At 39.9% G+C, this 25,017-nt stretch overlaps 1 protein-coding gene across 5 annotated transcripts; it reads right to left on the bottom strand.

Annotated features, from left to right (window-relative positions):
- Positions 1-9: 9 nt before the first annotated feature.
- tcf3a (transcription factor 3a) lies at positions 10-25,017 on the bottom strand. 5 transcript variants are annotated; one of them, XM_085254103.1, is made up of 21 exons: positions 24,469-25,017; positions 21,003-21,102; positions 20,525-20,597; positions 14,026-14,099; positions 13,430-13,505; positions 12,739-12,779; positions 12,483-12,618; positions 12,055-12,104; positions 10,613-10,712; positions 10,087-10,223; positions 9,814-9,964; positions 9,630-9,688; positions 9,425-9,503; positions 6,673-6,749; positions 6,397-6,567; positions 6,150-6,261; positions 5,877-6,006; positions 5,593-5,661; positions 3,844-4,079; positions 3,269-3,415; positions 10-2,458 (listed from the first exon to the last, which is right to left on the bottom strand). In XM_085254103.1, exons 2-20 carry the CDS (start codon positions 21,054-21,056, stop codon positions 3,276-3,278), a joined length of 1,965 nt encoding a protein of 654 aa, XP_085110229.1. In that variant the 5' UTR covers positions 21,057-21,102; positions 24,469-25,017; the 3' UTR covers positions 10-2,458; positions 3,269-3,275. The 5 variants fall into 5 exon arrangements, with proteins under 5 accessions (XP_085110229.1, XP_085110226.1, XP_085110224.1 ...); XM_085254100.1 differs by lacking the exon at positions 3,844-4,079 and having other exon boundaries at positions 5,423-5,661; XM_085254098.1 differs by lacking the exon at positions 5,593-5,661 and having other exon boundaries at positions 3,844-4,085.

Below are 25,017 nucleotides of genomic sequence, written 5' to 3'. Positions count from 1 at the left end.
AGGGGAAGGTTTTGTTAATAAAAATGGCACATTTATTGCTACATTACTGTTATATACACAACAGTTCTCAATATCTACTTTATATATAAAAAATAGGAAACTGGAGGCACTTTGAGGACATAGCCTACATAGATGTCCTCAAACATGAGTGAAGACAGATCTATAGCAGGTCAGCTGTTGTGGTGGGCAGAAAGGGTCAGGTGCATGTGTTTGATACAGATTTACTGCATCTTTCATGTAAAGAAATCAAAGTGTTCAGTAGCAATAAACCACATCACAAACACACACACACACACACACGTTATTGTGGAGGGAAAAAGACCAGAGTGAGTGGCAAAGAAAATGATATTTGGGGGCTTCTCCACAGGCCAACTTTGTGAAATAATGACAAATACTGTTACAAATCAGTATCAGCTTGCAATGATAAAGCTGATAAGGACATATCATACAGCTGTACATATGTATCAATGCACATGCCAGTTCAGAACAAAATCATAAGTAAAATTCTGAACACAAAAGACAAGAAGTACAGTTTTCAGCATCAAAGTTGTAGACCACATAAGTCATCTTACATCTCATGAGACATACACACACACACACAGAAGCTGGTCACAGAGAGTGACTCTTCATTTAGGTGTTTGAGACACTGACCGGTTTTGCTGAAGTGCATATGCTTTTATACATCTCTATTATTTAAGGGGGGGAAAAAAGGTATAACCTACAAATCCTTAAATGCAACATTATCCACCGTGTAGCAGAGACATATTCAGGCACTGGTGAGAAACCAATATCAAAACTCCCATGGTAAGGAAAATGACCAGGGCCACCCTTTTTTATTTTTTTATGCTTCATATTAATATGAAACAGCAAATTTTGTTGCAGATTGTGCAGACCTCCGCTTCTGCACCTTCCTCAGAAACTAATCAACAGGCTCATCAAAGAGTCTGACATCAGGGGAAGCAGAAGAAGGGGGTAAGCTAAAGAAAAAACCCATTAAATTTCATTTTAAGAGAAACTGTCAAACAGCAGAACAATCAAACTACAAACGGCCTGACAGGTTTTTGTGTTCAAAGAGTTAAAAAAAATAAATAAATAAAAAATTAGAGTCACAACATGTGATGTTGCAGCCATTTCTAATATTTTTTTTTACCCCCCACATCTGGCACTAAAGCAAACACCTCACTTTGTTCCTGGAATCTAAACGGGGTCATCTTACACTCAAAACAATTTAAACAAACAAAAACATTTTAAATGATACAAACAAAACTCTTACAACTATCATACAGAGTAAAAAAACAACAATGACAAATCAGTTCTACAAAAGGAAGATCCTTATAACAGGCTCTGCAATTGTTCAGAAGGAGAGGGGGAAAAAACAAAACACCAAACACCGAGCAACCAAAACAAGTCAGTCAGTGGCAATAAATTCTCCAAAAGGTGGCAGTAACACTCATGATCCCTTTAAATACTCAGTTATTTCTGTCTTCTAGCAAAATGTAATATACCACAACACAAACTGTTCTGAGACTTGTGTTAAGTAAGGTTTACGTGCTGTAACAGCATCTTTATATACGATTGGATGCTGGCAGGCTGATGCGGCTGAAACTGAGAAGGATGCTCAAGTCCTCACGGGCGGACAGGGGTTGGCGTGTCGGTGTGCATGTTTGATTCAACAGCACTGTGGGTTCTGCACAGTCATGTGTTTGTCTCTTCTCGTCTTTCCATTCCACTTGCATGGCAGTGACAGTAACAGATGTGTAGGACTTTCAGGTCGGCTCCACACTTAAAGAGCAAACATGAACCCAGTGCGAGTGTGCGACGCCTTCTCAGCCGCTTTAATAAATGTAGGAAATACAGCCCGGATTACCAGCATGGCAAAAAGAGCAGTCAGCTTCCACTGGCAGGTGTAAGCTGCCTCTTCAATTCAGTCAAGAGAATATTTATTATTTTCATCAACACTATGCATAAAGCCCACTTCTGGTGTAATTAAACAGATAAATCCACCCTTTTTTCTTGTGAAGAATGTAAGACCTCCTTTTTTCTGATGGGAATGGCGATAATGATCCATCAATACAAATCCTAACTTTGCTCTCATGAGCAATTGATCCAAACGCTTCATTTGATCCAAACAAGTTTTGCTCCCAAAGCATAAAGAAATTTTTTAAATGTCTTACAAAACTACGATGATCATAAGAATGTCCTTATGTCCAGTTTCCACTCTCTTTAAACCAGTGCCCTCAGTTCAACGCGTTTCTGTGTGGAGATCAATAAATCTTTCTTCTTCGCTTTTTGTATCAGTGTGCTTGTTATTCTTGGATTCATCGTCAGGAATGTGGCCACCTGCTTCGTCAGTAATGAGGTGTGTGCGTGTGTTTTCCAACAGTCGATTAACACGCTGAGATCCATGACTATGAAATATTAAGGCTTCTTGTTCTTAGGGCTGTACAATCGACAGGAACTAGAAGGAAAAAGAAGAAAAAAAAATTGCTTCTTCTACAAATTGAAATAAGCACCGAAAACAAACAACACATAAGACGGAAGAACAAGATGTTCTCACTGTAGGTCAGGGGTGTCAAACATAAGGTTTGGGGGACAAAATGAGCCTGGTAAAGACTCCAAACTGGCCCACTGGATGGCTTTGGATATTTATAAAGAAAGCCATAGATGTTTGGACTTAAAAATGTATTTTTACAAGTTTTACATCTTTTCCTGTGGATAAAGACCTCCACCATGGCCATTCATACCATATCAAAGTAATTAAGTAACAGATACACAACTAAATAACAAAGAAGTTCCTTTTTTCCCCAATTCTGTGAATTTACAAAGATTCTGCTTTATATGTCTTGATGCATTCTCAATCATCCAGGAAAGTAAATCTCCAAAAGTTGAACCTGTTCATCTGGACGTAGCGTTTTCTTCTTCAGTCTCCTGAAGAAGTCACTTGGATGAGCGACCAAACGTTTCTCCCACAAAACGCTACGTCCAGATGAACAGATTCAACTTTTGGAGATTCTGTATTATAATTATAGGACACGTTAAGCAAGTGAGCCACACATTTCTACACATGTCCCTCTTATAATTTATGCCCAAACAGTCATGCTGACAGATTATTCTTATGTTAAGACATCTCAGGGATTGAATGTGTAGTTAAACTTCTTTCCACTAACAGAAAGTGGAGTTTTGTCGGTCCAGTCCACATCAAATAAGTCAGCTGTATGTGGGCCACAGTGTAAAATGAGTTTGACATCCACGTAGTCTGCAAACTCACCTAAGAGTTACATATGGCTCACAGAGTTGTGTCCATCTCCTCCTACAGCTGGGTGACCCCCACTAAGCTGCATCTGGGGGTCCACACAGGACACTTTCTCCTCCTCCCTCCTCTTGAGGCAGGCAGCCTTTGGGTTCAAATTACGCTCTTGAACAAAAATTTAAAAAAGATGTATTCATTAAAAACACACAAAACTGGACTTGTTAAGCTTAGAGAAATCCTTACAGATCATACACAGCAGAGTTATGAACATACAAATGGTTTATTACAGAAGAGGGATATAAAAGAGAAAAGCAAGACGTGAGAATGGAAAGTATGGCAGAAGCTGCAGGTGTCTGGCAGAAAAGCAGGGATTTACTTCCTCAGATGCTCTCCCTTTCTCCCCCCCCACTTTAAAACAAAAACAAAAAACAACACGCATGCGATAAAGGCAAAGAGAAAACTGCAATTTACACTTTCAGCAGGAACAGAAGAGAATGTCTTTTGGGTGACTACCTAGCGACTGATGTCCAGCTATGTTTGAGAGATGGCTGGCTGCCTGTTGGAATCAGATTGTTCTGAATTGGCTGACCTACCTCGCACCTGCTTCTCCAGACCCAGTATGACCTGGACAGCCTGTTGCAGGATGACCAACTTGGTCTGGGCCTTGTCGCTCTGCAGGTGGACCTGACACATCCTGCCCAGCTCTCTGAAGGCTTCGTTTATGTCACGAACACGCACTCTCTCCCTAGCGTTGTTAGCAAGGCGGCGCTCACGCTCCCTCTGGTCCTTCTCCTCAGCAGTCAGGTTCTCATCGGTCACCGAGACAAGGCTGCAGCTGGGAGGACAGGTGGGGGGTTGGAAGGGCTGGTTAACAAACCCAAATCACAACCCTCACTGAACCTAGGCAAGGTGGTCTCACTAAAATTCCAGTTAGACTGCTTTTAAAAAAAATTAAAGCTAATTTCCTGTTACCAGGAAAAAATTGACCTTCGCACTGACTGCAAACTCCCACAAAGAGACCAATTAAACGTCCAATGAAGATCTCAGCGGAGCTGTACTGCAGGAGTGTGTGCGCATGGGCACATAAATCTGCTTGAGTTAAAATCACTTAAGTTTTTAGGTTGAAGACTCAACACTCAGGGGCTTCAAGCCCGAACTGGATCAAAATGCTACAGCTGACCAGCATCATTAGTTTTTAGGGTGTTTTTAGGGTACCTAATCACCAAAAAAAGCTTTCGGTCATTTGGGTCCAGGGTGGAAGTTGAGGGGATTATTGTGACTGTCCAGCAGAATGAGAGAAGTTATGGCAAGTGAGACAGAAAAGGAGAGAGAGGAAGCAACACCCTGTGCCGAAATGCATTACGCAGAAAGACACAGAAGAAACACACAATGAGATACACTGAAGGTGTCATGTTAAATACATCAGCAGCTGGAGATGTATTTATCGGAATGAGAGGAAGAATAGGTCGCGGTTGGCATCTGTAAAGAAAATAAAAGGGGATGGGAGAATGACTGGCGAAACGATTCCTTTTTATTTTAAACAGTAAAGCAAAGCTAGAGACTCAAATGCTTGAAAGAGCAACACACGCACAAAAACAGTGCTACAAAGGCGGGTTAATACACAGCACAGAGCCCTGCTTGCATGCTATAAAGGACACTGTGTGAGATTAAAGACATTAAAATGCTGAAATAACTTAATAGGTGAATAAAAGCATAATGAGACAATAGCAAAAAAACAAAAACAAAAAAAGAGCAGACAAAAGTTGTTAATGTTGTCCAAAAATGAAGCAGACAGACATGTAAGCACTTTCGCTGAAACAAGCAACTAGCTTTGAGGCTTTGCAGAACACACAGCAGTCCTGTGTGTATTACAGGAAAATTAAACTTTTACGATTTATTGGAGAATGGGCTTGTCTTAAAAACAACCAGACAGCTTGACTTACTACTCACATGTCCTTTCTTATTGGCTATTTTAGGAAATGGTGCATAAAGACTAACGTTTAAAACCAGTCGGTATGTTTAAGACTGTGGATGGAGTAACAACCATCCCAACAAGATGGCTTTAATATTAGAATAGTAGGACATGAAGCTGGAAAGTGAAGCCATATGGATGTTTTATTTTGTAAAGATGCCCTTCCCCTCCACTTCCTTCCTCCTTGGACACCCACTGACCTCGAACTTGCTGCTCCAGGTTGAGTATAATGTTAACAGCCTGTTGCAGTATGATCAGTTTGGTTTGTGGTTTCTCATTGTTCAGATGGAGCTGACACATGCGGCCCAGCTCCTTAAAAGCCTCGTTGATGTCCCGCACACGTAGCCGTTCGCGGGCGTTGTTTGCCAACCTCCGCACTTTCTCCCGCTCAGCCTTAATCTCCACTGGTAGATCTTCATCGTCATCCTCCTCATCCAGACTAGTGAGGAGTCATGGTAGAGGAGGAGGTAGGAAACAACAGTATGGGTACAGTTCACTTGTTGTACATCTGATATAAGACACCATCGCTAAAGCTAAAAAGCTTTACCAGTAAGTAACAACTAGACTGAGTCCCTGTCAAATTTACAATACAGACTAAGATTTAACAAACAGGATTACATGCATTAATAAAATAAGGTTTAAGACTCTGTGCACCTTGTTCGAGAGCGGTTCTTCATTTCTTTTTTCTCATCTTCCGACTTGTCTGTCATGGAGCAGTTCTCATCGTCGTCCTTCAGCTCTTGTTTGATACCAGCAGTGGGGCGATTTATGTTACCAGGTAGCCCTACACACAGTCCAGAAACAAAGGTTACTGAGGAACAATATTTTTATAAAACAATGAAAGAAACAATACACAGTCAAAAAGAGGTGTAGTATTAGAAGACATGCTGTACAAAACAGGAAGACACCATGAAAAGAAAGTCGCACCTGTAAAGCCTTCATGCTGAGAGAGTGGTGGCACAGATGCAGAGCCATGGTGCCCATGCAAAAGTCCCCCACTAGATGGCAGACTAGCAGAGTCCTCGTGGTGACCAGACACCTTGAAACAGAAATTAATCTTAATACTGGCATAACAGTAGCAAAAATGGGCATACCACTTTCGCTATGTACTTTGGAATTAAACTAAAATATTAAATTTCTTCAGCTTTTCTTTCACACTATTCATGAATCTCACCATTCCCTGCAGGCGACTGGGAAGTCCAGCTGCACTGCCAGCGGTAACCAACAAGCCTGGCGGTAACCCTAAGCCCGACTGCAGCAGGCCATGAATTTCAGCAAGCCCTGGCCCGCTGGCGTGACGCTGAAGAACATTGATGGCTTCATCCAGGTGGTCCCCCATTTTACTCTGCAACAGAGAAAGAAGAACAGTGGAATGATGAGGCAAGACGAGGCATAAAGGGTTGTACAACTCTAATCTCTAATAAAAATCAAGAGTGAAAAACCTACTCACCATAGACTGAATTCCCCCATCAAAGTTAGGTGAAGGTGTGGCCTGACCAGAAGATCGAGTCCACTGGGATGCAGAGCCTGAGAAACAAAGATCACAAGTTTATTCAGAAAAAAAAGCCCTACAATTTGTAGTTGTCAGCGGGAAGTTTTCTCTCTTATTATTGATGCACCTGGGGTACTTTAAAGTGAGTAACGAGTAACAGCCTCCATACAATGTTTAGCTACATGTTATGCTTGTCTTGCATAAAGGCCTATTAGGTTTACCTTTAGAGATATTCATATGTAGAGAAAACATTTTGCATCACTGTGCAAACAGTCGTGTCGTCATGCTAAAGTTTTATCCTGTCTTAGATGGTTATGTTCTCTTTTCTGTTAACATTAGGAAATATGTTCGTATACTCCTGAAAACAGGACAAAAAAAAAGAAAAGAGAAAAAAGCAGTGACGCATTGAACACATTCCTTGTAGCTTTGGCCTTTCAGTCGAAGGTTAACGCTGATCTTTCCCGAGTTCAATGCGCAACAACGTTGAATGAGAGTAAAAAAATAAAAAATAAAAAAAATAAAAAATACCACCTTCAACTACAAGAACAGGAAGTCCTGATACGCCCCTACACAGCCCCGATTTCAACACCACTGAGCCAGTATGCGACTGAAGACGCAGCTTAAATCTGCAGTATAACTGTGGCAAGTTCGCAAGATGCTTCAACAACCTAGATGCAAAGCATCATATACAGAGATTTTTGCACAATACATACGTTTGATTTTGTTTAGCACGTGTTTAGTGACTCAAAGCTAAATTATCAAAGTCAACTTGTTTAGCATCTTCTTTACCTTCTCCAACTGTGTTTATCATCACGGTGAATGTCGTTAATCAGGCTTTTAAATATTCTAGTATTTGTTCTCCACAACGAGCCTTGACGCAGACATGCAGAAAGGAACAGACCCATAGGTCCAAAATTGAAGTTCTGTTAACGTCACTTTCATGTGACAGTGGCCAAGTGGAAATAACATGCATACTTAAGATTGCATTTCATATGTTAGGTTGTGTGCCACTTAAACTACTTTTGTTGTTAGATTTTTCATTTTTGCCCACTAAAGTTGTTTTGGGTTATTCCCAAGAGGAAATTTTTTACTTGTCTAATGTAAATGCAATTGTAACTCATTTGATGTTTACATTTTATTGCATTATACTCACATCTATACTGTAGAACCAATTTGCAAGTTACATAGTTTAATTTGACAACTAGTCCCAAAAAGCACTATTAGCTAAAACATTGATCCATAACATGAACTGCTACCCACTAGGAATGCAAAAGCCACCATCCCCACCTTTTTCCGCCTCCATAACGTCAGACTGCTGAACAAACAACAAGCACGATCTGAACTCACTGTTCAAACAGTTGTTAATTTTAACAACATGGCTCATGTGTAATATCGTCTCTTAAGTGTAATGGCCATTAACAGATCGCAGTTCACCATGGTTATTATTAGTCATTTAAGTGCAATGTATGTTTAAATGGCCAAAATTCAAAAAGAAATGCAGACATTTCTAGTGAATAAGGTAACACAGACTCACTGCCTTCACTGTAAGTGGACCAATCATGTTCATTGTCATGTGTGGCCAACCATCAACTGCTGAGAAACTGAGAAAAACCGGGCTGTAATTTTCTGAAACTCAACACGTGAAACTGCTGTAATGTGAAAGAGACATCAAGTAAATGTGAAGATATAGATACAATAGATATGGAATGATATTGAGTATAAACTTATTAAAATTTTCAAAGAAATTTCTCTGTCCAATATAATCTAATACGCATCACTTTTATTACTTTGTTTCTTAATTCAACAGAAGTGTTGATGAATTAGGTGGTGATGAGCTCATGCATGGGCTGAACGCATATACAAATAAGGAAGCGACCCACCCTCTTTTTATTTTTACGGTATTTTCCCTTCCTCTCTCATAAGCTATATTTGGCTGGTGTATGTGTGTGAGAAAGATCAAGTGAAGGTTAAGCTGTGAATGGGGTAGTTATATCACCCCAGTTACAGTACGTCTAGAGAAAATATCCCTGTTTGTGGCAGAAACACCTGCATTTACAGCAAGGGTTTAATAAAATATGAAAAAAGTAGTGTTAAGTGCTTGGTGAATAACTGAACCGTGCAGCCAAATCTGATGACCTAAATGTCAAGATAATCTTGGATGCCAAACTTATCTCAGTTCTATGTTTGTACAGTGCCAATGCAAGAAAAAGGCCTTCATGAACTCAATGACACATGGCAAAAGTTCATGAACTAAGATTACTCCCATCTATGTTTCTAACTTGAACTGGTAATCAACAGTACTCCACATTAAAAAAGTCCAGCAGGTCACAAGATATATCCAAGGTAGCTTTTTAGTTTTCCATGTAATGTAAGAAATGAGAAGTATTGGAATCTATTGATGGCACTGAAACAGTTCATGGCTTAACTTAACATAAGAAAGTTAACATCCCTTTTTACACAAAATTAAAGGCTTGAACAACATGCATTACTTCCATGTTAACCCAACAGATGGAGCTGCACTGTCACTTTAAACTGTTCATGCATCGCCATAGTGAAAACAACAGGTTTTTCAAAGTATGTATCATGGCCTTGCGGAGTAGCACAGGAAAGAACAAATACATGGTTTGAACAAACAAAGCTACAAAACAGCCAGCTGAGGCCCAGCTGACCTTGAGGCCTCAGGATTAAAGGACTACAGTCACTGACTTACCTGATAAAGCCTGAGGAGAGCCAGAGGGGGTTGAAGGGGACTGAGGGAAAGCGTTGCTGTTTGGGTCTGAAGGATAGATCTGGATACAGAATTTTGGTTTTTTTTTTATTTAATGAAATGCAATATAACAATTTATATGTATTATGAAACAGAGCAATCATGTTTAATATTTAAAACTATGTGATTATAATATATTGTTACTTACAGATGCCAAAGCTTTTCCAATCTCATCACCTGAACTTCTGGGTATCGCACCCCGATTTGCTAAATGGGGGGGGGGGGGGCGGAGTAATAATCATCAATTAGGATAGCAGATAATTTAAATTAGGACAACACCAGCATTTTTCAAAAATAAAATAAAATAAAGGAGCACACATTAAAGGATTTACCCATAATGGTTTCGCTGCCAGTGATGGGGGGGGTGTGGCTGGGGACTCCAAAGCTGCTGGAGCCAGAGTGGAAGCCAGAAGGATGAGCCCCGCTCACTTCACTGGCATGCAGGGGGTAATTTTGAGGAGAGAGGGGCAGTGGCTGCCGTTTCTTGAAAGCAAACACACAAAACCATTTAAAAAGAAAAGCAGACAGAAGCTCCTAATGATGCATTTGTCTTAATGTGTGTTGTTGACCTCATCAACAAACCTAAGTGTGACTGCAGAGCTTACCAGTCTGTCTTGGGGGTTGATGGCAGTAAAGGGACCATGCTGGCTCAGATGGGGGGAGTTGCCCAGCATGGCAGAATAACCAGGCTGAACCATCGACCCGGCAGAGCCCCATGGGTCGGAGGGCGGGTGGAGGCCTTCTGTCAGGGGACATCCAGCAGAGTGGGGGGGGGGGGAAGCAAGAAGGCCGAGAGAAAACCAGCCACAAGAGATAAAAGGACAATGAAGGCTACATATGAGACATGTCACATTACTGTGATCACTTCATTCAACCGTGATGCACCATTCAACACCCCGGCACCACAGCGTGTTTACTGGCATACAGTGACAGCATCTACAGACAACTAATTTCTGCTGTAAAAGCTATGAAGGAAAATAAAGGATATTTGTTTTCTACATAGGTGAGCGATTCACCTCTCAGTTCACAAAAACCTTATGAAAGTGTTTAAGTCAGGCTGAACTTTTCAACTCAACACAAAGAAAAAAAAGGGGGGGGGGGGGGAATTCAAAACATGTTGTTTCAACTGACCTTGCATGAAGAATGGTGGTGGGTAGACGTTTCCTGTCTTGGAGCCTGTGTAGCAAGCATTGTCTCTGTTAAAATCCTCCCCTGAGGCTGATGTATAAACCTACCAAAAAAAACAAAAACAAAACAAAAACAGCTCAGTCCTTGAATGCTCAGTGTGATAAAGCTAAGTAACTGCTAAATTATATGATGACTTGTTGCAAGCATGGCATGCAGTAACTTAATTTACATTTGTCTTAAAACACTTAAAACACACAAGTGGGTTTGCTCAAACTTCATCTGGAAAATTCTCTGAACATAATTCTGTAGATAAGCAAAACTATGTTCTTAAAAATAACTGCTTCTGGGGTATTTGAAACATCAAAACTAAAATAACATATGCAGTAGGTACCTGATTACAGCCCTTAAAAGTATGGGTTCAATCCAAGGTTAGAATCTATTATTTTCTATCTGGTTTTACTACTTAAATTGAATAAACAGAGGATTACAACATTTTTACAGGCATGAGCACAGAGCGGTAGTGTGTACTGAATGAATCATGCCAGCACTTTTATGGGCCCTGTCCACCATTTTTACATATTAACCTGTTAAACAGAAACATGCTGAGAATAGTTTACAGACAGGATGGGACGATGTGACCATATAATGGAAGCTTTAGCTGGATTTGGTACGTTTATGATGGCACCTAAACTTTCTCAATCAAGGCCATTCTTTGTAAATTCAAGTATCAAACTGTGTCTGAAAGTCTCAAATCCAAATGGACTGAAGTTTTCTTCTATAATTTGATTACACAGAGAAAAGGGAGAGAAAAAAGTGGGGAGAGGAGAAGAGGGAACGGAGAGATGCACTCCTAATTACTGAACCATCTGCCGTATCCTGGATGGCGGCCAACTTCTCTGGCAGCTGGGATAGAGGGAAGGGGGAGGGAGGGAGAAAGAAAGGGGAGGGCTGTTGTTTGCGGGTGATGGCGGTGGAGGGGGAAGGAGAGAGAGAGCTGGCGTGGGGTGGGGTGGAGGGTAGAGAAAATGAGGAAATAGGGTGCCCAGAGAGGGAGAGTGGGAGGGAAAAAAATGAGGAGGAGTAAGAAGCATCAAACCCCAGTATGAATTCTCTTCTGTGATCTAACGAGTATACTTGGCAGCGGGAAAGAAATGTGGTCATAAAGTAAAGGGCCTACAAATACAACACACTATAAATACATACTGCAAATGAGGGACTGGGTGAATGAGTGGCTTTTTCCCGATTCCTTTTTTACTTGGTGGTGCAGATGCGCAGCTGTAAGAGCTGGAAGTCCTGTACTGCAGCTTTTACACTGCTCTGCAAGCCAAGGAGCGGCTTCAGATGCCAAATGGAATGTGAAAAAGGGCGTAAAGCATTAAAACCTGGGCTCGCATGGAGTGAATGCAAGATACAGTATGGGGCTGAAGTATGGATGAAGTACTCACAGAGGAGGGCAGGCCAGGGGGCACCTTCCTGATCTTTTTTGCCTGCGATTCTGTGGGGAGGCAGACAGGAGGGGAAATCATATCAGCCAGCTTACACAAAAAGACCTTATTGTACCAGTAACTATACAATCAAAGATTCTTCCTGCCGAATTGATCCATCAATCTGCATTTGTTACTGCTCATTAATGTCTAATCTAAAGATAATGAAGGTGATGTTATTGACCAATTTTCTTCCCTGGGAGCTCAGGATTTTCATTTTCTCTCACTAAGAAGAAGTGAGATTTTTCAGACACTTTTTAAAAACCTCAACAGGAGAAGTGATTGTACACACAACCTTAAAATAGATCAGAACAAGACGATAAATGTGACAGAAGATTCGGTTTCTAAGTGTTCAACACCCTGCCTGAAATAATAATTTGCACCCTTACCTATGGGGTCCTGTGAGGGTCTCCTGCGAGGGTTGCTCCCTGTATAGGAGGGATAAAACTGAGAGTTTGGCTTTGTGCCAGATGGAGAGAGGGCATCAGGACTGGGTATGGGTATCTCACTGGTCATGAAGCCCGGCTACAGAGTGCAAAATATGAGACGTAAATTAAAAAGAAAGTAAGAAAACTGACCAAGAGTCAAAATTTGTGAAAAGAAGCTTCAGCGAATGGGGATGAAGCACCATTCAAATTTATTTACCTGCATTCCAAGTGACGAGTATGGTCCTTGTTCTGCCTTCCCTGTTGAGGGGAAATTACATGAAATCAGGTTAAGGTTCTAAAAATGTAGAGGGTATTTTTATGTTAAATTACAAACTGTCTATCCCCTTTTCTCTATTTGGGTACCTCCCATTATGTGAGTATATATGAAGACTTGCGGTATTTATGGCCGCGGACAGCAAAAAGAAAAAAGACAAATTGGCCCATTATAAATGCTTCTGGGGCAATTGTGCTCACAAACACCCCCCTCCTTTGCCAGTTAACAGAGGGGAGCTATAGGCCAATGTAATCCCAAGGGACAGCCTTGTTTGTGCATGGGTGCCCTTTACACTCCGCACCCCTCCCACACTGAACACACAAACTGCACACAAACAAACCCTTCCTCCACATCCTCCCCACTACCCTACTCACACTTCATCCATTAAAAACCTTTTGCCTTAAACTGATATGTTAGTGTCCAACCTAAGAATAGCTGCTCTGTCCCCCAAACAACTCCTCGTTCTGATTCAGTCACACTACCCATTCATATAGACTTGTGTTTTTCAGTCAGTGTTCTTCCATAATTAAGTACGATTATAATCTTCATCAACATTTGCCTCACACTTCCCCGACTCTCTTTGGTTTGTAAAATGGACAATGTGCCTTATTCAGTTTAGTTAACAAGTCCTTACCAACGATCCCTGATTCAAATATGGGAGCAGAAGCCATGGCCTCTTGTTCACTGTAAAGGCCTTCTTCTCCATAACCCTGAGGGAAAGAAAACAAAAGGTATTAGGAATAGAAACACAAATAAATAAAGACCAAAGCTACCATGTAAGAAAATAAACTCCTGCAGATAAAAGTAGAGTATTCTGCGAAAGTATTTCAAGCTCCCAGCTCATGGGCCTAAGAAAGACCCCTTGCTGGGCCTAAAGATTTGAGAATTTTTGTTTATTTTTTCAATCTCAGATAAAAGCTGATGCAGCTTATGAGTCTACTGCTACCCTCAAGCTTAACAACTTCAATGCTAGAAACCCTGAATACAGTTCTACAGCACTGTAGAGCACTCCAGTACTGTTGTACTGACCTTTTATAAGGTGTGAAAAAAAGTCATAAAAAGCTTCAGAATTAATATGCAACACCATGCTGGACTTTACAGATCAGTTCTGACATCGTTTAAATTAAATTAATTTAGGCTGTTCACATTATTGAGAATGGCAGGAACCTGGGCTGTAACATTAAGGGTTTATTTTTTTTTCTTAATGCAATAAGTGAAAATGAGCCATACCCTTCCCTGGTTGAAAGATGGACTGTTTTGTTCCCCTGTTCCCCAGGGACTGGACCCATTCCTCTCATCTATACCTGCAAGACAAAGCACTGGGTTAGCCATTAGCCACTAAATTCTTGTCACAGGTTTACAGTGTCACTTTGCAAAGAAATGTCTAACTTGGCGAACTTGCTTTGATACAAGTTTTTCAGGCAGCTCGAAGTAACCTCCGCCGAGGAGCTTCACTTCGCAGCTCACACAGAGACAGCATAGTGACAGTGCTGTCACATAGCGTGGATATGAGCTGTAGGAAGTTTGAATAATTAACACCCAGTGTGAGGCTCCCAGAATCATCCTCAACATTCTTCATTCTCCCACTCCACTCTTTTACATTTTCCATGGCAACAGTCATTCATAGCTCATCTATTCTCACACACTTGGCCTACACCTTCGTCTTAACACAGACTCAAGGTCTCAATCTCGCACAAATTGCACAAGTCATCCCTGGCCGGAGCGCCTCAGCGTTCAAAGAGGTGAATGTGCTTGAAAGGGGTGATTTTAAGGATTGGTGAAGCAGAAATTCCTGCCTGTCCCCTTGCTCTCAATCTCCTCTCGTACCGCAACACGGCATCTCTGGGGGGGGAAGCTGAAGCTTAATTGCGTACTGATTTGCATAATTGTGCATATTAATGAAGCACAGGTCTATGAATATTCATATTTTTGTTTTGTTGTCTAATTAAAAAGTGGAGGGGGGGAGAGGGGGGCTAGAATCATGACAGGATCACCAGTACGGCAGAGTGATGGGTCCACTTTGCCGAGAGCTGCTAGATTGCTGTGACAACTGTGATCTATACAAACAGCAGCAGCAGAATAGGAGATGAAGGAGAAAATGTCTTGTCCCCTCTCTATGGCTGGCTGTCACTCTTCATGTCAATCAAAGATGATAAAGAAAATGTGTAAAAGAATTACTATTGCTGTAAATCATCAGTGCCCACAATAGAGAGAAGAAAAGGCTTCAATTCAGTGTTTTCTATTTTACACTGTTATGGATAACAAGTGCATTTCTGAAAATATTTTTAAAAAATGAAATAAATACACCAACTATTTAAAGAATCAAATTTCCACTTCACGGATTTAGCATATTAGAATGAAATGTGGGTTTACAGAGCAGTGGAGTATTTCAGCTGCTTTATTTGACCGATCGACATGAATACTGCACATTCAGAATCACGCACCATAACACAACTATCTCGCTAATTAGCAGGACATTAATATGTGGCACCTTCTCTTCTTCGACAGGAATAGAAATAGCAACGTAGAAGATAGAGAAACCTGATTTGTAATGGTAAATCTACAATCTTTTTTTTTTTTTTTTTTTTTTAAATCGATGGTATTATTTACCAAGTGGTCTGTTTTTCCACACCGCCGCATTGCTTTAACAAAAAACAAAAAAACAAAACTACTTTAATGTGTTGTCCATGCTTTCCTACTCTTACTAATTTAGGCAAAAGAGTGATTGATAGTGACACAATTTAAATAAAATTCACTGGACCCACTGTGTAACTCAGAGGTTCAGCTTATTTTGTTAACCCAAAAACTGCTTGGCAGACAAAGAACAGCTGCGAACTGATTTTGAAAACAGATTTCCTGGACTGTGAATATACTCAGCCACTTATTCAGCTATTTGTGCAAGTTGACATTTTACATTTGCTTTGTCAAATTGTATTTCATCAACTATATATAACTGTGTTTTAATTAAGCTACATGGTTATAAGTTGTGTTTAACTTTTAGCTGCTGTAATGAACTCTCTCATATCGTTATGTTCTTTTTCATTTGTTTACACTTTCATCAAACTTTGATATCCAATTTAACTCGATGTATATTTCATGTTTTTGTTATTGTTAAGGCTCTAATCAACCCCACCGCGTTGTGACGGGTGAGGTTAATTAGTGCTGTGCTTTTGAAAGTATTCATTTACACTGTCACTGTTGCCATGTTTGTCCATAAATGCTGCAACTAAACAGGAGGCAACGCTCATTTCACACTCTCTCTATGTAACGTACATACTAATATTTCTACACATCTCTGCAGCAAAAACAAAACAAAACCCCACAAACATTTAGGATCATGTGACCATATGTTCAACAAAATCCATATGGAGAACCTGTGATTTAGACTGTGCTAGAAGACCTTCTAGCAAGAAAACTAAAACCTCTCATGGGGTCTGATTTGCAGAAACATCTAGAAATCCTGTCATTTTAGAAGACCTGTATAAGGTAGCTGTCCTTCTTCAAGGCACTTACTGGGATTAACTCATGTTGTAATTGATGGTAAAAGCAAATTTAACAGCAAGAGTCAAAAGTAAAAAAAAAAAAAAAAAAATCAATGAAAAAATCAATTAATAAATTAAAACTTATATAAATGCACCTTTTTTATTAGAAAAGAAAAGAAGAAATGTTACCTTTTCAAAACAGCTTGATTTTTGTTCTTGCTACGCTGCTGCTTCCCAATGGTTTTCTCCAACCTCAGCATATTATGCAAAACACACACCTGTCCTGATTTTTGCCACTATATAGTAAGTAAAAGGTTTGTGACCTGATATTTACAGGACATTACATAATTTAATTATGTAAGTTAATATAACTTACTAAAAACCAGAATCAGTCCCCCAATTAAACATTTTAGAAAAGTTATTTAAAAAGTAATCAAATCTGTTGCACTGCTTTGATGAAGTAATTAAAATAGTGACATTACTTATTAGATCGTTATAACAGAACCTACCCTTTCTGAACTACTACCATTTCAAAAGAATCTTACTATCAATGCAATAAAAATGAATGAAATTAATCTGATTCAGAAAAACTGTGATGTCTGGTCATTTTCTCAAAAGTATATCATCTTGTTTTCATGCAGGATTCTTGTGTCATTTCATATGGACAGATAAATATGTGTACTTACTCTATATTTAAAGGAATTCAACAGTCATAACCCTGTTTAAATCTGTCAAAACCACAGAATGTGACCCTCTCTCTGACAAAAGCACATACTGGATGTATTTCTATTCTCCTCCTCACTACCTCCAACAGGGCCTTCATGTTTCTGACAAATCATTTTTTTGTAATGTGTTACTCATCTACATCCTCCTTTTCGGAAATTATGCTCATCCAGCTCTATAGGAAAATTTAGAGTGCTTTAACAAACTGCCAACTGCCAACACTGCAAGAAACCTCATCATACATAAACATCCACAGGATTTTGAGCAATTGTGTGGCTACGAATTAAAAAAAAAAAAAAAAAAAAAAAGGACAAAATTATATAGCTCTCTACAGACCACATTTCCGCTAACGCCATTTGAAGTGCTACACTCGTGAGAAAATAATGAGTAGCGCGCTATTCAGACAAATTACCACAACTGGAAAGAGAAAACGAAGAGAAGGGTGAGTAACATCAGACAAAGTCTCTGGAGAACCCCAATGCACTTCTCCTCCCAGCATGCAACGCCCCTTTAAGCATGGCTAGTCTATAATTACACAGGAAGAAAGACACTGGAAACAGACAGCCAGCCTGAGTCATAGGCTTCATGAGCAAAACCCAGGCACATACATTGACCAAACTTGCAGACATGTCTTCGTTTTTACAGGAACACTGCCCCAGGCACCTATAACTGAGTGCGCCATTTGTCTACACAACTTCTTCCTTCCCTCTGCAAAGTGAGTCACACAGACACAAAGCATGATGTCAGATAAATCTCAAGAGAGTGAACACTGTTAATGAAATACTGAACAATGTACAATAGCAAAGCTCTGACTGTTTTTAAGCTGTGAGTTACCGACAACCTCTCAAACACAACACAATCCACCCTATCCTACTACCATATAGTGCTTTTACATTAAAACTTTACATTAAACCAGAACCTGAAACCAGGTGATGTTTTGGGGTTTTTTTTAAACAATTTTAACAGCAATATGTGCCAGGGATTAAAATGTTAAAGATCAAATCTGCTTCCCACCCTGTGGCACCTGGAACAGCCTCCAAGTTGGTTAAGTGGGTAAGAAAATGTACTGGCAGATGGATGGATTTAACTTGTGACTTTCAGTATCTGAGAATCACGAACACGTTTGAAAAATGAAACATTTCATGCAAATTTTTTTTTACCTCCTTCTCTTCTGCATTTCTCTCCAAAGTTTAAAAATATATTTTAGGATTCTCAGTTTCCAGCAACCAAAAAAATGAAAGTACACTGAGAAAAAAAACGAGTGAAAGGTAAGCTGGGTTGCAAAAGAAATCATATTTAGTTGTACTGTTAGGTTTTAAACAGCACTACTACTAATGATACTGCTTATTGGCCGAGTGTTTTAACAGTACCTTTTTTGTTTTGGAGTTTTATTTTCTTATCTCAACTGTACAAATCATGGATCTTATCACTGAATCTGCTTAAGCTCTAAGTGCTCTGAAAACGAAACCGTGACTATCAGAATGACAAGTGATGACATGATTATATCAGACCGAATTCAGAAACACCCAATCAGCTGCCTGCTGTTAATCATTAAACCATGAAACCAAACACTACATGCATGGGTCACTGAGAGATGAACAAAGAGCCAGGCAGATGAAAACCATGCATTCCTCATGTGATGCATTTAGACCATGTTTCCATAGACTGTTCATGTCCCCCACTGAACGTGGTACTTGCTGAACTTGTGTGTTTGGTACCCAGTGCTGCCACTGCTCTTTGCGCAGAACAGCTTTCTTCTGAATTAGGAATAGCATATGACATGATTTCTCCAGTACAGAAAAGAAAACTGACATTTGTCAGTATTAAGGTCTTAATTGTTTAGCACTGCTGCCTGTTTACTACTAGGTTTCGGTACCCATCCCTAATCCCCAAAAGTCAGAAAACAGTACAATTTAGTACTACATTAAAAAAAAGAAAGAAAACAATGTAGGAAACAAAGCTTTCATTCTAAAAATGAAATGCAAGGATCTTTTAACACACTGAGATACACAAACAACAACAAAGAATGTGTCTCATTTCCTGATTAGAGAAAACAATCAATCTGCGCAACAGTATTTTGGCCTGTTGCAGAAACATGGTCGGTTTAGTATAGGTCTCTGTGGCTAGGCTGATGGTGGCAGACCTCGTAACATCACTGACATGACACGACTTCAGGAAGTCATTTCCTCGTACAAAGAAGAAGAAAAAAAATAATAAAACACGCACGCACGCACGCACGCACGCACGCACGCACGCACACACACACCTTCTCCAGAAGTCACACTCTCTTAGACTGACAAGATTTGATCAAATTTGATGCCACACTAAGCTAACTACCTAACATTTTCTAATTCAAAGAACAGTATAGATCATACATGATTTAACAGCAGAAAGAACATAACACTGTGCCCCAAATATACATCAGTAACCCTTTGATAGCGTCTCACAAGTTCAACCAGTGTAAGCAAAGGATATTGAGTTAACCCTGTTTGTCATGCCAAGAATCACTATGATCAACTTGAAATCTTGTCTTTAAATTGCTAAAGTTTGTCACCTTGCTGTATCTGCTTTTAAGCCAACACTGATGTGCAACCTTGTAGATACGCTGGTTTTGCTAGGCTTTTAAGAGTGAAGCAAAGCAAAAGTAAAAACAAACTAATGTCAGGGTGTAATGAAAATGAATCCAGTTATATCTCCTCTTTAGTTCTGGCCCACAAGTTAACAACTGCCTTAGCTCCATCTATGACACTGATTGTTTGCCCACTCATACTGAATGACAACTGCTGTTCCTTATCAATCAACTTGATGAAGTATAACCCAGGCAGGCCTACTGTAGGAAATACACATACAGATAAATGTTCAAAGCAATGTCATAGGCATCTCTGAGGCTCTTTTTTTACACTGCAAGCAACACATGCGCCTTAATGTTGACTGCAAGTGTCCGCCTGGTGGGGTTGCTGATTGGGACAGATAATAGATCTAAGTGAAAATGTGGAGAAAAAAAGTAGGGTGCAAGATTGTAGGACAAGGGAATACACTTTTTCACAGAGTAAGCACAGGAGATTAATTGGGCTGCTTCCACCACCCCCACCCTCTGCCTTTGTCCTTACGTGATTGAATGGCAACAGCTGAGAAGGTGAGGATGAGGAAGTGTAAGGAAGATGATGCTTGTTCTGCATAATGTAAAATAAGATGACAATTGTTCCTGAAGTTCTCTCAAAAAGTCTGATCGAAAAACCGTTTATAAGAAGCAAAGGTGAGAAGGAACTGTCTCCTATTCTATTTTAATTCAAAACACAAAGAGTGTGCGAAGGTCGGATACTGAAACTGGAAAAAGCCCCTCACTGGTTCAGATAATAACAAAAAAAACCCCAATATTTCTCACTACCTTTAGCTGAGAGAAAAGATGAGAAGGGTATCGGTTGTTCAGTATTGACATTTATATCATTATGTCTTTAAAGGAAATTTGACCTGAAACATAAGGCTCAGAGATAAAACAAATGTCTAAAAGATTTCTTTCTTACCTGAACCTCCAAATTTAGGGCTGTTGAGAGTTGTTGGCCGGTTTTTGCCATTTGAAACTGGAAGCTCAAACATCTGAAAGAGAGGAACGACACTGTAAACAAACCACTGGATTTCAGTGTAAGACTTTCCCTCCTCATTTGTGGGAAGGATAGTTAGGTAATAATTTATACTACCCTATCCTTTATCTTATCCTGTTTAACCAGCAGGTATGACAGGCATAAAGCAATCTCCACAATGCAGCTTTGCCTGACTAACACCACAAATTAAACAGACAACAAGAGTCTCATATAAAACCTTCTCATGTACCCGCTGCAGTCCTTCAATTCCTGCTCAAACATGAATGCCATACATACTTCAATCTACTTGACAAGTGTTCAAAATCTGTTATGAAAGTTAAAATCTGCCATCTGTGAGAATATGATGAATTGTATGAGATGCTCACTCAACAAGTTCAAGCAATCTCTGGAGAAATCTTACCGCGGTAAAATCCAGCAAGTCGCTGAGCTCCTTGTCTGTTTCCACTGCAGCCATTCTCTGCTGCTGCTCTTCACTTGGGCTTTTCAGTCTCAGCAAGCGACTACAAGCAAAGGTAAGGAGCGTGTAAGTTTATTTTGCCTCTTTGTTAGATGGTTAACTGTTCTGACAACTGGTGCCTTCTGCAATATATCTAATCCAAAAATGGAGGCGAAATGGTCAAATTATAAAAACGTTACTTATATGAATATAGTAACCAGACAAACATATTTACTGCTTATTACACTCAGCTCAGATTTCCAGGAAATTTGATCATTTAGCTCGTTCACCTGTATAAATACGGTGTCATTTTCACCGTGCCATTCATCACTCCTAATGGTAAGGATGACATGTTATTCCCCAATTAAAAAGCTGAGACATACAGACACAAAAAAAAATGTTAGGATTTTAAATGAAATGTAATCTCAATCAGCAGAAATGATGTGTGTGTGTGTGTGTGTGTAAAAATGGCTGAGGCTGATCAAAACCTCTTTTTCTCTCTCTAAAAAAATAAAGTAACATTACAAAAATTCAGATATATGGATCTGCACTACAATGTCCATATGAAATAGATTTCTCACACTGTAGTAATGCAGGCATCGTAAAAGCACTGAGGGAAGTCAATTAAACAGCATAGTGCAACGGTAGATATACATAAGCTGCAAATTCCTCTGCTCTATATTTTTACCATTCAAATGCCATAAAGCAGGCGAGATACTGACCAAGTTATGAAAATCTTAACTTGGTAGGCCACATCTAACATGAGTGACCATGGTTGGCCACAGGCCACACTGCACTTGTTGTCAGTCAGGCACTAAACTCAAACTCCTCCCTCCAACCTCAAAACCCAACATGTTTTAAGTTTTGTTTTCACTAAAATTTACAAAGTGGTAACACACTATTTTGGAGTCCTAAACAGTACCAGCCTATATCAAAGCAAATGCAGTCTGAGTGGGGAAAACACCTTGAGAAGACTCATTTCTACACACTGTGGACAAAGTCACAAACAAAAAGAAGAAAGAAAAATAGAAGAAGAAGAAATGCCACCTGGAGGAAATCACATCTTGATTTTGCGTCAGAGATGTCGATTAAATTCAGAGTCGACTCAGAGATCATTAGCGGTAAGCAAAAGTAAAGTATGGCTACAACAAACACAAATAACCAGCCTTTAGCAATCTTTAAAAACGATTGGCGGCAATATGACTGACATAAAGACATTTTCAAGTTTTAAAACTTGCCACTTTAAAATATTTTGTACCAACGTACCCATTTGTACCTAAAAGCAACCTGAAGATATTTTGTAAAATTAAAAGAGCAGGTAATTAATTTATTAGACCCAGCAACAGTAGAATTTTGGGTCCTTATTTGCCAACACTAATAACAGGTTATGTGAAAAGTACATACTGCAAACAGAACACTGAAATATCTGCACAGTGTAATACTGAATAAACTTCAGGAATTTTCAAATGACAACCACTGGGAGGCTGTCCTTATGTCTACAATCTACTGGGAGTGTTACATGTCAGGGTTTTTCCTGGTTTAAAATGGGCCATGGGGGGTGACTAGGCACATAATCGCCAATGGTGTTCATCTAAAGTTGATACCACCTTACTTAACAGAAAATGCATTTTTCTGTTGTTTTTCCTTCCCCTGGATTATAAAAAATAAACCTAATTTTTTTTAAGTTATTAAAATTAAAAATACATATCTATATTTTAATCACAGTACTGATGATTTTCCTTCAGAGAGATGCCCAGACCTCCTTGGTGTGCCTCAAAATGTTTTTCGTTTCTTTTATTTAGCAATAAACCTGTATGTTTTGGTTATTTTCATAGTGCACTGAGTGAAGACAGCAACAGGATAAGTAAATACTAAAATTAGCAACAAAAAACAACAACAACAACAACAATAAGGCTAGGGTGGGATGTACACTTGCCGGCCTTTAATATAATTTGTAATATATTTTTCATTATGATTGATCTTTTTTCAAAAAAAAAACCAACAAAAACATTTCAATGCCACGACTGAAGATTGGCTTTTATTCTAAACACTATACACCAGAAAGGGGGAAAGCCAGTTAATTTTAGTTATGCATGGCAACTACAACTGCACTGCCCAACCCATTAAAATATCAGTAATTTGAATACCACTGTCATATCCATTACAGCAGACTTGGAAATACTGCGAGTTACCCTAGTACTTTGTCAACAATAGATATTAACAATAAAGCCAATAAAACCTACTTTACCCCGAAGTCAAGACGCGCACACTAAATCTAACAATGGTGAAAGGCCGGATAAATACTGACACAACAGCATTATGACTTACCAGTAGGGAGAAACTGTTGGTTCAGGAACAATGAGTTGACAGTATATAATCTAGCATTTTCTCTCAGTGAGCTGAGGTCAAAATGGGGGATAAGTGCTCAGCCCCTCCTAACAAATGGAAGTTGCATACGCTTGTCTTGAGCACCCCCACCTTTGGCCTGCCCATTTAGGTGTCAAGAAAAAAAGTTTTACGGCAGAAATAGCAATGCAAGTGGTGAAACCTGGCTTCACAAGAGAGCCATCGGCGGCTCATCGCTCGGTTAAAAATCCTGCGGGCCGTTTAAAAGGACTTAAAAACCTGTTGCCTGCCCTGACGTCGAGCAGCAGAATGAGACACTGATGCACACAAAGACTCGCCCCCCCCCCCCCCCCCCCTCTTTCATAAAGTTTCAGATGAATGGTAGAAACTTAAATAACACAATAAGTAATGTAAAAACGCTATAAAATAATATCGGGGGGTTAAAAAATAAGTGGGGAAGAGAAACTAAAGCGTTTGGCGACCTTATCGCTGCTTCTTTGCTGTGGTTAACGGTTGAGAGGCTGAAGGGGGGATGAATAATACCCAAGTAATACTTTTTTTTTTTTACTGGGGTATTTTTACATACGTAATTTTGTGGTTTATAAACGTGCCCCTGGATAAATTAATAAAACTTAAAATAAATGTATAAAATTCATTTCACTAAGCGCTGGAAATGTTTAGCATTTCCCACAAGTAGAGAAAAGCAGCCAACACCGCCTGTCTGCGTTAACGCTTCACGGCGAATGTTCGCGTCCATAAACACCTCACACTACCAGTACAGACAACAAAATCCCGGAGGAGCTCACTCAGTCTGGTCATATGCTAATGTGCGTTAACGTTATAGCTCGTTGAAGTGAACAAAGAAGTCTTTTTCAGCCCACACAAGCCCCTGGCACTTACTAATAACAGTGCAAGTTCGCTCGGGCCGAAAAAAACAAGGACCCCGCTTTTCCCGGCTGTGGCACTCACAGCACAACTTCAACGATGCGCTAAAAACTTGGTTATTACTCCGCTAACAACGTGAGGAACCACTTCTGTTTGAAATGCATTTGCTTGTTATGAATGTATATTAGCACGCATTTACCTGAATTTAACAATGTGACATCCAACACAGAGAAATTAGCGGCTGGAGTACAAAAAGAGGAGGAAAAAAAAAACAAAGTTAGGGATAGGATCCTTTCCCCGTGGTCCGGACTGTGGCTTGATGAAGATGAGGAAAGAGAATATGAAGCGCTCCTCTGTCGCCTCGACTCGCTGTCTTTTTTGTCACGAAGCTGAACACAAGTGTGTCCCACGAACCATAACTCTTGTGTTACTCGGTTTCTTCAGTGTTAAAGAAACTGTAACCATTTCATTTTCCAAGTAGACATTTTAACACCCTCCACATTGTCGGTTCCAATGGAATATCACTCCGCAGCGCAGCCTGCGGGAGGACACTGACGCTATAACATCAGCGGTGTCCGATTTCAGCTAAAAAGGGAAAAAAAATCGAGCCAAGCACGCTTCAGTAGCGTTGTTGTGTACTGATGCAGCGTTGGTTGTACACACCGCAAAATGTCACCTTTTCGTAGCTGCGAACGAAACAGAAAAGGATCTGAGTACCAATTTGGAGGGGGTCTATGTGTACTGGCGG

The sequence above is a fragment of the Mchenga conophoros genome, linkage group LG18 (genome assembly GCF_057382185.1).
Source record: "Mchenga conophoros isolate Kocher_MC1m ecotype Shallow Benthic linkage group LG18, M_conophoros_male_GT1.1, whole genome shotgun sequence".
NCBI lineage: Eukaryota > Metazoa > Chordata > Actinopteri > Cichliformes > Cichlidae > Mchenga > Mchenga conophoros.
This window is presented reverse-complemented; position numbering and strand designations above follow the sequence as displayed.

Coding starts and splice junctions, on each gene's coding strand:
- tcf3a (XM_085254103.1), bottom strand. CDS start 21,056: ATGGCTGCAGTGGAAACAGACAAGGAGCTCAGCGACTTGCTGGATTTT. Junction 9,689..9,813: donor TGGCAGCGAAACCATTATGG/GTAAATCCTTTA, acceptor CCCCCCATTTAG/CAAATCGGGGTGCGATACCC. Junction 3,416..3,843: donor TCTGGAGAAGCAGGTGCGAG/GTAGGTCAGCCA, acceptor TTTTTGTTCAAG/AGCGTAATTTGAACCCAAAG.